The following is a 16,107-nucleotide window of genomic DNA, read 5'->3' on the forward strand; positions in this document are numbered from 1 at the left end:
GTCTATTTTTATCTATGAAGAGATCAAAATTTTAAGCTATACTCTCTAATATGCTTTCCGCCCACTCCATTTTTTTATGTAGACGCAAATTTTAATCTTATTTTTTTTGTTGTTGTAATTTTTAGATTAAAGAGGTGCAGTACCTCCAGATCCTCCCCACCTCAGGCTCAATTTTTTTTACAGAGGAGATTAAAATTTAAGGTTGCGCATTCAACAACATCCGATATACTTCGTCCCACTCCATATTTTTACAGACTTGTGCAAAAACGAATATAAATCGGAATATGCCATTTTGTTGGATGATTATATTTTTTAATCAATTTTTGGAAGAGGATAAGTCCCACATTTTAGACTTTAGACAATGTGATAATGAAGCAATAACCAAATTAATCCTATGACATAACCCAGCTCAGCACTCATAATAACAACATTCACTTTCCTTCCAAAAATTACCCTCAAGACCAACATACAACTCCACAAAAACCACTTCCCTTCAAATTCTCCCCACCGTTAACTCCCCTTCCATTTATTCCTTCAAATTCAATCAAACTACAACACATCCGTTCCTTCCCTCTCCCAACCATAACAACCAACAACCAAAACAAAACCCTATTCCCATTTCCATCCAATTAATTCCCCCAACAAAATGAGAGAAATTTTACACATCCAGGGCGGACAATGCGGTAACCAGATCGGCGCCAAATTCTGGGAAGTAATTTGCGACGAGCACGGTATCGATCACACCGGAAAATATGACGGAGATTCCGAGCTCCAACTTGAGCGGATTAATGTCTATTACAACGAAGCCAGTGGCGGAAGATACGTTCCACGCGCCGTCCTCATGGATCTTGAACCTGGTACCATGGATTCCGTTAGATCCGGTCCGTTTGGGCAGATCTTCCGTCCAGATAATTTCGTGTTCGGTCAGTCTGGTGCCGGAAATAATTGGGCGAAAGGTCATTACACGGAAGGCGCCGAGCTTATAGATTCTGTCCTCGACGTTGTTCGCAAGGAAGCAGAGAATTGCGATTGCCTTCAAGGTAATTAATTAACCTGTTTATTTCATTAATTAACTAATTAAATGATTATGAAATTGTTAATGATTAATTTGCGATGTTGTTTGTGTTGCAGGATTTCAAGTGTGTCATTCTTTGGGAGGTGGCACGGGTTCCGGTATGGGAACGCTTTTGATTTCGAAGATTCGAGAAGAATATCCTGATCGGATGATGTTGACGTTTTCGGTGTTTCCTTCGCCTAAGGTGTCTGATACAGTTGTGGAACCGTATAATGCAACGCTTTCTGTTCATCAGCTTGTGGAGAATGCAGATGAATGTATGGTGTTGGATAATGAGGCTCTCTATGATATTTGCTTCAGGACTTTGAAGCTTGCTACACCCACATGTAAATTTCTCAATTTTTGTTTTAATTTTGATGTGATTGATTAGTGTTGGTTATTTTTTAAGGTCTATGATGTATGAGATGGATTGTGAATTCATTGTTTTATAGTTTAGATATAAAGATTAACTATGCGCCCCTAAAAAAGATATAAAGATTAACTTAATTGTTATAGATTAGAATGGTATGGTGGCTGATATAAAGATGGGTAGGATTGGAATAGATGCAAAAAGTTGGGTATGATCTGTTAGTTAAATATGGTACAACCTTGCTTCCTATGGACGTTAGATTCTTATATTTAAAGACACATTAAGAAAACTATAGGCAGAACTTGTCATTAAACTTGTTTTACAGTGGAAAGTTATAGGATTGTTTGATCGATGTAGTTAGCCTTACTTGTCTTAGAAAGATTTGGTTATTGATGTTGTAATGCGGCATATTCTGTATTGATTATTAACATTTTCCATAGAGGTAGCGGAAGATCAAAAAGAGTTAAAATCAATTTATTGAGAAGAATTTAGAGTTAAATGATTTATCATTATACATGATACATATAGCTGATTTTAATGAGGAAATGTTTTTTTTTTATGCAGTGCAGTTTGTTGTTAATGTTGTTCCCATTTTTGTGTTCTCTGCTGCTGCATATGTTGTTGTTATTATCATGAATCATGATTATCTGTGGCCGTTCTGTTGTTGTTGTTGTTGTTGTTTGCTACAGATAAATGTAGCATCAATTAGTAATTGATATATTGACATGCTTTTTCATTAAACTTTTAATTTGGATTAAATACAATTATATTGATGGGACCATAGGATGATTCAAGTGGGTTTAGGGTCCTTGTTCTTACTCATCACTGGTGGTTATTGTTGTTGAACTTCTGCAATCAATTTGGTTATCAAGTCACTTTCTTTAAATGAAGTGTATTTTACTTTATTTGCACTTTAGTTGGAAATTCAGTTATGAATTTAATTTTCTTGATTTTATTATTTCAGTTGGTGACCTTAACCATCTCATTTCCGCCACCATGAGTGGAGTTACTTGTTGTCTACGTTTCCCCGGACAATTGAACTCGGATCTTCGTAAGCTTGCTGTCAATCTCATTCCATTCCCGCGACTCCATTTCTTCATGGTTGGGTTTGCACCCTTGACATCAAGAGGATCCCAGCAGTATCGTGCTTTGACTGTACCTGAATTGACTCAGCAGATGTGGGATTCCAAGAACATGATGTGTGCTGCTGATCCACGCCATGGCCGTTATTTGACTGCATCAGCAATGTTCCGTGGTAAGATGAGCACAAAGGAAGTTGATGAGCAGATGATCAATGTGCAAAACAAGAACTCTTCTTACTTTGTCGAGTGGATACCTAACAATGTCAAGTCCAGCGTGTGTGATATCCCACCTAAGGGCCTTAAGATGGCATCTACATTCATCGGTAATTCAACTTCAATCCAGGAGATGTTCAGGAGAGTTAGTGAGCAGTTCACAGCTATGTTCAGGCGCAAGGCTTTCTTGCATTGGTACACTGGTGAGGGAATGGACGAAATGGAATTCACCGAGGCTGAGAGTAACATGAATGATCTGGTTGCTGAGTATCAGCAATACCAGGATGCAACTGCCGATGAAGAAGAGTATGGGGACGAGGAAGAAGAGGAGATTGGTGCTTAGGCAGCATCTCTATCATCTGTCAAAATTGTTTCAAATATCAATATATATACTTGGCTTTGAGCGAGTGGTATATGTTTAAATTCTGAAGCAGTCAAATTAGATTGACTCGTTAGTGTGTATGTTTGTATTAATTGTCATTGTCAAAACTGGGTTTTATTGACAATGCTTTTTTCTTGAGATGTTTGTAATGGGTAATGTTTATATGCATAAAAGTAAAATGATCTCGTTTGCTTTTTCAATGTGTTGATTATACATATTGCTTTGGAATGACACAAATGGTGATTTTTTCTCACAAATTATAACTTGACTATATATAAATTCAATTACAAATTCGTCAAGATTGATAGTTTTTCTAATTTTGTATAAGGATATGCATCTCAGAATCTCAGACGAATTATATTTAAGAAGGCCCATTTTTAGAGAAGATTCTTTGCGATCAATGTTATTAAAGATCATTGCTCTTTTCACCTTTAGGATCCCCACCACTGTGAAAATATTTAAATGTCCATATCTCCGAACACACTTTTTTAACATTCAATTGAGACGAAAATGGTGAGAAACTCTTATTCTATTAAAATTTAATCCGGAGATGCATCTCCGTATGCCTCTCTTAATTCATTAGTTTGTGAGTTTCAAGAGTTGTTCTATCTCAGATTTTGGTCCTCTTATCGTCTTATTGTCTCGAACATGCACGTTGTATATTTGCTTGATATTTGAAATATTTAGAGGTCTTTTCGGTTTCAAAGGTGCGAGTATGTTTTTCGGTGCCACTATGTTTAATGTCATGTCTGAAACAAGTTTCCTCTCCTCCGAAACAAGGCGACATACAATAAGATGACCGGCTAGCTTGTCAATCAAGGAATGATTATGTATACTAGAAATGTCATTAAATTTTCATGTCTCATCCTCCGTACGATATCCACGCAATTTAACCTGACACTTACATTTTCTCGATCTTGTGTCATCCCGTTTCAACTTCCTAATCCTTGGTTGGTATATGCCATTTTTTTTTGCATATCATTGTTACAAATGCTTACATGTTATCCGAATTATTGTAGGGACCTTTAGATGACAACGCCAAATCCTAATTTTCCTGCCTCCCTACGGACCTATTGTAGCATATGTTCACGAACTATAAACACTTCTTTATTTGTATATTGTGCACGAACATCTACCTCGACAAAATCCGATCGAGCATCCGGTTTAATGTCATCATTCGCTTCATCTGGTTGAACACCATCATTTACTTCATCCAATTTAAAATCATGCTTCACATCGTCCGGTTTAACATCTACACTCACCATAGCTTTGAGAAACATACCCGGATGCACCATATCTATTACCACTAATAGCAAAAAAAGTAATGTTAAAAATCAAATTAACAGGACCATCAGGATATGCACACCCGAACCTCACAAAACTTTGTCCGGAGATACATATCCGGATTCAACGTCCATTTTTTAGCTCATAAACAAGATTAATACAGGTAATGAGGGGTGAAATGAATGAACTTTACCTCAAATTGCAATTTGTTTTGCTCCCTTTGATGTGATGAAATACAAAAATGATATTTTGGTGCTGAAAAGGTGATTGAGAATACAAAAAAACTTTTTTAAGGGTTTTAAAAATGAAGTGTTGTTTGAGTATGAAGGAGAAGATAGTGCAATGTGGTGTTTTATCCAATTTCCCGCTGGTCATTTTCAGATATGCATCTTCAAAAAATATCACAGAGTCATTCATTTAACTAGCTCAGTGAATTAAAACATAATAATCGAGTGCATGGGTTATTTCGGAGACACATCTCCGGATACACTCAAATATGATAAGGAGATGGATCTCTTGGTACATCTTAGTAGCACCGGGATGAATACTCAAACTAATCTTATGACCTTCCTCAAGAGTTCTCTTCTTAAGATCTGTCACATCTGGCACACAGACTCTGTCTCTAAACATGATAACTACATTCTCATCAATTCTCAAATCGACATATTTACCTTGATTTTATCAACACCAACGGGTCAATCAAACTCAAGTCAACTTTTTAACCTTCTCCGATCTCTTCAAGAATACAACTAGTCAACTTCAGTATACCCAACTTCACATAGTCAGGAGTCGTCTTGCATACTAAACTAAGATCTCTGAAATGTTTAATCAAACCCACTTCTCTAACCATTAATGCCGACACATGCAAGGACATCCTGCTCAGTGCATCTGCTACCACATTGGCTTTACCATGATGGTAACTCAAACCAAAATCATAATCCTTCAAAAATTCAAGTCATCTCCTCTGCCTTATATTTAACTCTTTCTTATCAAACAAATACTTCAAACTCTTATGATCGCTGAACACTTCAAATCTAGATCCAAACAGATAGTGTCTCTAAACTTTAAGTACAAACACCACAACGGCCAACTCAAAATCATGGGTAGGATATTTCCTCTCATGAACCTTCAGCTGTCTCGAAGAACATGATACAACCTGACCTTTATGCATAAGCACACCACCTAAGTCCATCTTTGAAGCATCACAATACACAACAAAAGATTCATTTGGACTCGGCAAAATCAAAATTGACGCTGACATCCGTTTCTTCTTGAGCTCTTAAAAACTCTCTTCACACTGAATATCCCACACATAAGACTGACCTTTCTGAGTAGACTGAGTCAAGGGAAAAGCTAACTTCTAAAAGCCTTCTATAAACCTTCTATAGTAACCAACCAAGCCCATAAAACTTTTGATCTCTGTAATTGACTTCGAAGTCTCCCACTGCAACATGACGTCAATTGTAACACCCTAAAACCCACACTCAAAATTATAAGAAATAAAACAATTATAAAGAACTATTTCACATAGGATGTCACACAATCTCCATAAACAATCTGCTCTATAACACTTATTAAAATAAAACATTTAATTCAAAACACCTATCATCACATGCTCACATTTACTTAGGCTCATCACAACGAAATTACTCATTAAAAACAAGTACTCAATCAAATAAGTTCAAATATAACTTTTATTTAAAATTAAACTCAATCTAGACAATATGACTTCAACATCAAAGCAACTAAAAACCAGGAGTTATAACATTTAATCTCACACCAATAACTCAGAATAAAACAAAACATAACGTTAGCCTGCCTAGTGTTACAAATCATAACAACGATAATCTAAAAATATATAAAACTGGAAAATAAGAATAGCCTCAACGCCATCCTTCAACTCTAAAGAAGCTACTCATCTACCTGCTTGTCTGTATCCTAAGAAGGATACAAAACACCACAACAAAACAAAGGGGGTGAGAATATGCTCAAAGTATATAATAGTACAAAAGAATGCAAGGGTAGCCTAAATGCAAAATATCAACCTTCATACATTTCAATTACATAAATCAATACAAAAATTACTCAACAACACCCAAAATAACTCATTTTGCATAAAGTTTATGTAATGCAATGCAACAACGACTCAACTCGTGCATGTGGTACCAACTCAACAAAGGTTCTTCATACGAATCAAATTCCAACATCTGAACCCCGAGCCCCCTCATTTGAGCTCGGGACGAATCACCAGTCCCAACATATAAATTTATGACTCACCTATTTCACAACAGTGACAACATATGATGTATGTCATACGATAATGCAACGCCCACAACACAACAATGATTATAACCCCACATTTGGCTGTAAACAATCATGCATTTAAATGCAACACGACAATTCTCACTCTGAACTACGCATAAAAACATAACACATACAATTATATTCACAACACATAATTGTATTCGCAACACAACAACTCATAAACATAATCATAATTCACCACTCATAATTCTGCAATTAATCATAACACTTCACATAATCCAAAATAGTACAGGACAACATCCATTAATCTCTAAAACAGTGCTATGTCTCATGAATTAACTCGAAATGATTCAATTCTGCACTATTACCCTCGCTAGGCGACCTGTAGCTCGTTGGGCGAGCCCTCGCTAGGAGAGATCTTTCCTCTATAGGAATACACCACAAAACACAAAACTTCAATCTGCATATCTCAACGGGCGAGACATTTCTCATTGGTCGAGTTCTCGCTGGGCGAAGTTCGTCCTTGCTGGGCAAGATCTCTCAGATCAAAACCACCACGATTTCCACCATTAGAGCCTATCAAAGCTCTGATTTCGACCCCAATCAATCCCAAACGCACGAAATCCAGTCATACATGTTATATAGTATTAAAGCACTCAATTAAACATATACTAACATATATTACATTGATTTGATTCAAAATCATCATCACCTTCAACAATTGCAACACAAATCATAAGAACACCATTTTTATGAAATTAAACACCTACTTTTCATGGTAAATCAGGACACAGAATTCAGGATAATCACAACAATCACATTATATTATCATAATAGTTTTATCCATATCATCAATATTCAATAATGGAAGAAAATATGGAAAAACCTAATGGAGATTAAGGACTTCTCCCTATCAATCATGCAACTAACACCATATTTAAAGTAATCACCCTTACCTTTGATTTCTAGGAGCAACTCTAAGCTTGGCTATGGTGATTTCTTGCCAAGCCTTTTTCTCACTTTGCCTATTTTCCCAAAATAATACGTACTGACTACTCTTAGATTTTATAGTCCTTTTTTATTAAAAAAATTAATTTAATCTTCTAACAATTGTACATTGGCCCTAACTTATTATAATTCTCCCCACTTACCTTATTTTCCTCATAGTTTCTATTTTCTATCCAAAACCTCTATTTTCTATTTAATTTTATTATTATTTAATTATCTAATTATTTAACTAAATAACTAAACACTTTTCTACCAATCCCAACCTAGCATAAAAATGCCAAAACACCAAATCATCAAACCAATGCATATAAAATTCATTTAAATAAATAATTAAAGCATAAATTCAATTAAATAAATAATTTTAAGAAAACAGGGTGTTACATCAACCTTCGATCGATCAATTGCAATACCACCACTAGAAATCAGATGACCAAGGAAACTCACTTCACGCAACCTAGACTCCACTTGGACAACTTTGCATATAACTTATTCTCTTGCAAAGTTTGTAGCATAACTTTCAGATATTCTGCATGATCTTCATTTGTCTTAGAATACACTAAAATATCATCGATGAACACAACCATAATCTGATCCAAGTAAGGATATAATATCCTATTCATACACTCCACGAATACACATGGCGCATTAGACACACCGAACGACATCACTAAATACTTGTAGTGAACATATTGAGTTATAAACATAGTCTTTGGAATATCTCCTATCTTCTAGCTTCACACGATTTCGATGATAACCTGATCTCAAATCAATCTCGCTGAAAACACAAGCACCTACCAACAGATCCATAAGGTCATCAATTCTTGGAAGAGGGTACTTGTTCTTAATTGTGACCTTATTCAGTTGTCGATAGTCAACACACAACCTCATGCTACCATCTTTCTTCTTCACAAACAAAACCAGTGTTCCCCACAGCAACACTCTGGGTCTAACAAACTTCTTCTCAAGCAAATCTTTTAAATGTTTCTTCAACTGACTCAGCTCTGAAGCCGACATTCTATGAGGCGCCATAAACACAAAATTAGCACCAGGTACTAAGTCTATGGCGAACTCCACCTCTCGCTCTGACGAAAAATCACTAATATCATCAGGGAACACCTTTGGAAAATTACATACCATTAGTAGATAACCAATCACAACTTTACCTTAATCCTTCAAAAAAGCAAACATCATAAGTACTTGAGCGTCATCCTTCAAGGAATCTTCCACTTGATTAACAAACATGAATCTAGAATCTGTACTCTTCTCGGGTTCGAGAAACAACATAGCCTCAACAACACATGCACTCTTCCAATCAATGGCACGTTGAACCAACCCTTCACATCTGAAACATCTCAGAGAAAGAGAAGTTTCTCCCCACTTGTTTCAATCTCGCTCCTAGTAGTAAGCAGTTAGAAAAACAAACAAGCACCGAAATTGTTTCACACACATGTCGCATACAGGGAACATATAACATCACAAAACCTAGCCGGATGCCGACCTGTTCTGATACCACTAATGTAACACCCTAAAACCCCAATTCACAGTTACAAAATAAAATTCACATTTCAGGAGGCTACCCAAACATTACATGATGCTTTCCATATAATTTCAAAACTCGCAGTGGAGCTCAATATAATTAAGCATAAACTTCAACTATCTCATCAAACTGAAATACTCGATAAAATTAACATAATAAAATGATTAACTTAAAACAATTAAAATGCTTCTTTCTCGATGTTTTAGATCATAGCATTAAACTAACTAAATAGTGATAAACATTAAAATAAACGAAGAAAAGCTCCAAGACCATCTCCCAACTCACAACAACACTTACTCCTCCTGAGTATATGTACTACAACGTATAGAGAAACACAAAACAAACAAGAAAGTGGTGAGAATACACTTTAATATATTAACAGTGTAAAATAATTCAAGGATGACTTAAATTACACAACTAACAACACACGTTCAATTTACACAACAACACAACAATCAACTTCACATAGCCTTTATGTATGTAATGTGACGCATAACTCAGAACTATGCATGTGGTACCAATTTGGACATCAAAAGTTTGTTATTGATCTTGTCCACTCAAGAATGGTTCCTCATTCAAACCGGGTCCCCACTTCTGAACTTCGGGTCCCCACTTCTAAACCCCAGGTCCCACTTATAAACCCTGGATGATCACATGTCCCCACTTCTGAACCCATGACTCGTCTCTTTCAACATACCGACACAATATGATGCATGCCATACAAATAATAAAAACAACACTTATGGTTCCACTTCTAACCATATACAACATGTCATAAAGAATTCATAGTAGTCGTCACTTCTGAACTACACACCTCAACACAATCAATTATAATTACCTTCACAATATGCAATCGTAATCACTAATTTACAACTCACATGTATAATCATAATTCATCACTTAACAATTATACACATAACCATAATACATTCATTTATAATATTCCAACACACTAATTTAATCTAATTAAATACATCACAACATCAGCAAAACATTAGCCTCACACAAAACGACTCGCGAGACTGAATCGTACACCATGCATCTCAATAACTTACCCTTTCATGGTCACTCACTATGATACATCAACATTAATTATTAAAAACCATGTAAAATAATTAAAAACTCATCAATCAACGTCAAACAATGCCAAACAGTGTTAATCAACATCTAACAGTACCAACACTTGCTAAAAATAGAACTCAGTTGCGAAACCGATTCGAAACGAAAATTCTACGATGTCATCCTCACTAAGCGCATCTTTTTGAGGCTATGCCCAGGCTCGCTAATCCCATTTTTTTGGGGCTAAGCCCAATCTCTCTAAGCCCATCCTTTTTGGGGCTAAGCCTAGACACCTAGAACAACGAAAACCAAAAACGAGATTTTCACCATTAGAGCTCATTTCAAGCTCCAATTTTGACTCCCAACTACCCAAATCGACTTGAAATAAATAGTCACATACTATACAATTATTAAACAACACATATGTATCAATTAACAATCAAAATCGTCATTTTTCATGGTTTCAAGGTTATCTCCAAAAAACCAAAACACAACAATGACAACACCAACATCCAAAATTCAAATCAACAAATCATGTATAATAATCAACACACAATAGAGCATGAATTTGTATGTTAAACATGGAATTAACATGGATTTCACATAATCATAAACAAGAAATCATAACACACAACAACGGAGAAAACAACTTAGAGGAGGGTGATGATCCCTCTCTACCTTTCATATAATAACACTTATATTAGAGTAGTTCCCCCTACCTGAATTTCCAGCAATTACTCATACTCTAACTATGGTGATCTTCTTCCCCAAGCCCTTGTTCTTCCTTTTTCTCACTTTGCCTCTTGCCTCTTTTTCTCAATGCAACTTCTATGTATCAGTAACTCCCTTAACCCTCACACTTTTCTTTTTTAAAATAAAACCTAATTCCACTATTTTGATTATTCCACTTTTACCATTCCCATCTCTAATTTCCCTTATTTTTCTAAAAACTCTACCCAAATATCACTATTTGTATTATTTTATTTATTACTCTATATTTCTACTCATTTTAAAAATAATTAAAAATTTTAATCACTTTCTACCACTCTTCCTAACTCCCACTAACATACCCAATAATGCCACATACCACATATATTTACCAAATAATAATAAAAAGCATATTACATCACTCAAATGCTAAAATAAAATGCAGCTAAATTCAATTAAATAATTTAATTGAATTCAGGGTGTTACAACTCTCCCCCACTTATAAAATTTTCGACCTCGAAAATACCTGAATGAAAAAGCTCCAGATATGACTCATTCATCCGACTCTCCCGCTCCTACGTCATGTTTCCTTGAACAGTTCCTCCCCATACAACCTTCACCAAGACGATCTATTTACCTCTTAAGTGTTTCACTTCACGATCATCAATTAGCAACGGTGATGCCTTTACTGTCAAGTTATCTCTCACTTACACATAATCCATTTGAATCACATGAGACGAATCTGGAACATACTTCTGAAGTTAAGACACATGAAACACACTGTGAAGATTCAAAAGATATAATGGTAAAACAACTTTGTAGGCCACTTCTCATACTCTCTTCAAAATCTAATAAGGACCAATGAAACACAAAGTGAGCTTTCAAGATTTCAAAGTATGACCAACACTAGTCATTAGAGTGACTCTCAATAACACATGATCTCCGTCTCATAATTCAAGTGTTTTCCTCCTTTTATTATGGTAACTCTTCTGTCGACTATACGAAGCTTTCATCTTCTCTTGAATCATCTTGATCTTCTCAGTAGTCTGCTGAACGATCTCTGGCCCAAGCACTGCACTTTCGCCAAAATCATACTAACACAAAGGTGACCCACACCATCTACCATACAAAGCCTCAAATGGTTTCATTCCATTACTAGAGTGGAAATTGTTGTTACATGTGAACTTAATCAAGGACAAGTAAGTATCCCAATTACCTCCCTGCTCCAACACGCAATCTCTCAACAAATCTTCCAACGACTAGATGGTCTTCTCCATATGATAAACATAACTCAACCACAACTTGGTTCCCAAGGCTTCCTGCAAACCCTTCCATAATCTCGAAGTGAGCCTCAAATTTCCATATGAAATAATACTCGAAGGAATACCATACAAACTATCAATCCTCTCAATATACACCTCAACTAACTTCTGCATTAGATAATTGATCTTTATCAGAATGAAATGAGCCGATTTAGTTAGCCTATCCACAACAAACCAAATATTAACATTTACCTTAGAAGTTTTAAGAAAAATCGTCATGAAATCCATATAAATGTTATCCCATTTCCACTCCGGAATAATCAACGACTGCATAAATCCTGATGGCTTATGATGCTCAATCTTCGACTTCTGATAAGTCAAGCACAAACAAATAAACAAACTTAGTAACATCCTTCTTCATACTTGGCCACCAAAACATCTTCTTAAGATATTGGTACATCTTAGTAGCATCGGGATGAATACTCAAACCACTCATATGACCTTCCCCAGGAGTTCTCTTCTTAAGCTCCAGCTCATCTGACACAGACTCCGTCTCTGAATCTCATAACTTTATTTTCATCAATTCTGAAATCCACCTCTTTACCTTGATTGATCAACAATAATCGGTCAATCAAACCCAAGTTAACTTTCTGACCTCTTTGATCTTTTCAATAATACCACTAGTCAACCTCAACATACCCATGTTTACACGGTTAGGGGTCATCTCTCATACTAAACTAGGATCTTTGAACTATTCAATCAAATCCAACTCTCTAACCATGAATGCTGACACATGCAAGGACTTCCTACTCAGTGCATCTGCTACCACATTGGGTTTACCAGGTTGGTAACTCAAACCAAAATCATAATCCTTCAGAAATTCAAGCCATCTCCTCTACGTCATATTTAGCTCTTTCTGATCGAACAAATACTTAAAACTCTTATGATTGTTGAACACTTTAAATCTAGAGCCAAACAAATAGTGTCTCCAAACTTTAAGTAGAAAACCCATAACAGCCAACTCTAAATCATGGGTAGAATAATTCCTCTTATGAACCTTCAGTTGTGTCAAAGCATACGCCACAATCTGACCTTTCTGCATCAGCACATCACTTAAACCCATCTTTGATGCACCACAATACACAACAAAACATTCACTTGGACTCAACAAAATCAAAATTGGCGTTGACGTCAATTTCTTCTTAAGCTCTTGAAAAATCTCTTCACACTTAACACATTATGGGTAAGCTTGACCTTTCCGAGTCAACAGACTCAAGGGAAAAGCTAACTGCAAAAAGCCTTCTATAAACCTTCCATAATAATCAGCCAAGCCCATAAAATTTATGATCTCTGTAACTGACTTCAGAGTCTCCCACTACAACACAACATCAACCTTTGATAGATCAACCACAATACCACCACTAGAAATCACATGACCAAATAAACTCACTTCACGCAACCAGAACCCGCACTTGGACAAATTTGCATCTAACTTATTCTTTTGCAAAGTTTGTAGCATAACTTTCAGATGTTCCACATGATCTTAATCTGTCTTGGAATACAGTAAAATATCGTCGTTGAACAAAACCACAAACTAATCCAAGTAAGGATATAAGATCCTATTCATATACTCCATGAATACACCTGGGGTATTAGACACACCGAACGACGTTACTGAATACTTGTAGTGACCATATCGAGTTCTAAACACAATCTTCGAAATATCTTTTGGCTTCATACGAATCTGATAATAGCCTAGTCTCAAATCAATCTTGCTAAAAATACATGCACATACCAACTAATCCATAAGGTCATCAATTCTCGTAAGAGGATACTTTTTCTTAGTTGTGACCTTATTTAGTTGTTTATAGTCAACACACAACCTCATGCTACCATCTTTCTTCATCACCAAGAATACCGGTGCTCCCCATGGTGACACACTGGGTCAAACAAACTTCTTCTGAAGCAGATTTTCTAACTATTTCTTCAACTCACTCATCTCTGAGGCCAAATTCTATAAGGCGTCATCGACACGAGACTAGTACTAGGTATTAAGCCTATGGCGAACTCCACCTCTCGCTCTGGAGGAAAATCACTAATGTCATCTGGGAACACCTCTAAAAAATTACACACCACCAGTACATCACGAATAACAACTTTACCTTAAGCCTCAAAGAAGAGAACATCATAAATACTCGAGAATCATCCTTCAAGGACTTCTCCACTTTATTAGCCGACATGATACATAATCTTCTCGGGTTCGGCCTTAGTAATGAGGTCCTTCAAGCTCCGCCAAGCTCCTTTCCCCTTAAAGTCCTAACTTTTTTCAAAACATACAATTTGCCATCAGTTATTTCTTGAATATCCAACACTTTAGGAAATCATTAGTTCTTTCTGCCACTAGGACTACCTTGGAGAACTGGTATATGTATTCACATATGATCTCCTTTTCAGGATAGTGAATTGAGAAGTTAAAGAATCATAGAGCTCTTTCTTGGAATTTATGTAATTGTTGAGCATGGCGTTAAACCATATCTTGACGACTCCTTTGAGGATAAGAATAAAATTTTTACACTCACTACTATGGAAAACACCTATCACAACGGTTTGAAATGGGAAACCACCACGTTGGTCCAACTGTTGTGAGGTAAGATGTGATTGTATGTATGATGCTTTCCACCGTGGACGTGTGACCGTGATTGTATCTAAGTAGCACGCTACCTACTACAACAATTACTTTAAATAACCATTATGATATCCTTTAATGCAACATGTTTAACAATGATTGTGCTAAACAATCATTGTGATACTGAGTTTATTATAAATTACGTGGATTTCTTATTTCACCAATGCTCACTAAACATATAACCTTTAAATATACACTAGAACAGTATAGTATAACAAATTAAGTTATATGAGAAGTACAAGTTCACGTTCAATGTCGGACAAAATTTCTACAACACCTTATCCGTATTGAAATTCTAGTTATCAGACTTTGGATGTCACACTGGTTGTTATGACATCCAATTCTGCACAGACAGGGATTATGCAGAACTTAACAGTAAGTGCAGTAAATAACACAAGTAATTGTTCACCCAGTTCAGTCCAACACGACCTACATCTGGGGGCTACCAAGCCAGGGAGGAAATCCACTATTAGTAGTATCAATTCAAAGCTAAACTCACCCGTTTACAACTTATCACTTAATCCCTACCCAATGCAATTTCAATCTTAACCTAAGATCAGAGTTCCTACTCACTCCCCCTCAATCACCTCAGTGATATTAAAGACACTTTGAAGTCACACTTCAAAAACAACTCTTGATTATGCTTCACAGCTTAAATCAAGATACACAGCACTCACGCTTAAAAGCTTTGAGTGACACAACACTTACAACTCAATGAACACCCTATGCCAAAGCTATCATCTACTTGATAATGGCTTGGCTTACAAGATACGTCTAATACTAGACTCACAAACTACAGCAGTGAAGTATGATGGACACACTAAATCTTCACGCCTCAAAATCCCCGAAACTGAATGAAGGAATGCCTTCCTTTTTATATTGCAGCACCTGGGCTTTTGCACCTGTATTTTCCTGAATTTTAGGTCACACAAGTTCCCTCAAATTCAACATTTAGGTTGCTAACAAATAGGCTATTTGTTAGGTTCATTGAATGTAGCTTGGTTGTTGATTTCCTGGATTTTCTCTCAGCTGTTGAATCCCTAAAGAATAGCCTGAGAAAAAGCTGAAACAGAAAACTGAACAACCTACAATTTAGCATATGCTGTCAGGCACGAATGTCACGACATTCAGCTTGACATCAAGGTCCATATGCTGAGTCTGTTTTTCCAGAAAACAGACTGTACAATTTTGCTGACC

General features: G+C 36.2%; 1 protein-coding gene across 1 annotated transcript; it reads left to right on the plus strand.

Moving 5' to 3' along the window:
• The first annotated feature begins 350 nt into the window (after window positions 1-350).
• Window positions 351-3,301, plus strand: LOC127075113 (tubulin beta chain). Its single transcript, XM_051016562.1, has 3 exons — window positions 351-1,040; window positions 1,132-1,401; window positions 2,389-3,301. The coding sequence occupies exons 1-3, from the start codon at window positions 647-649 to the stop codon at window positions 3,060-3,062; spliced, it is 1,338 nt and encodes a 445-aa protein (XP_050872519.1). The 5' UTR covers window positions 351-646; the 3' UTR covers window positions 3,063-3,301.
• Window positions 3,302-16,107: the final 12,806 nt, after the last annotated feature.

The sequence above is a fragment of the Lathyrus oleraceus genome, chromosome 1, assembly GCF_024323335.1.
Source record: "Lathyrus oleraceus cultivar Zhongwan6 chromosome 1, CAAS_Psat_ZW6_1.0, whole genome shotgun sequence".
NCBI lineage: Eukaryota > Viridiplantae > Streptophyta > Magnoliopsida > Fabales > Fabaceae > Lathyrus > Lathyrus oleraceus.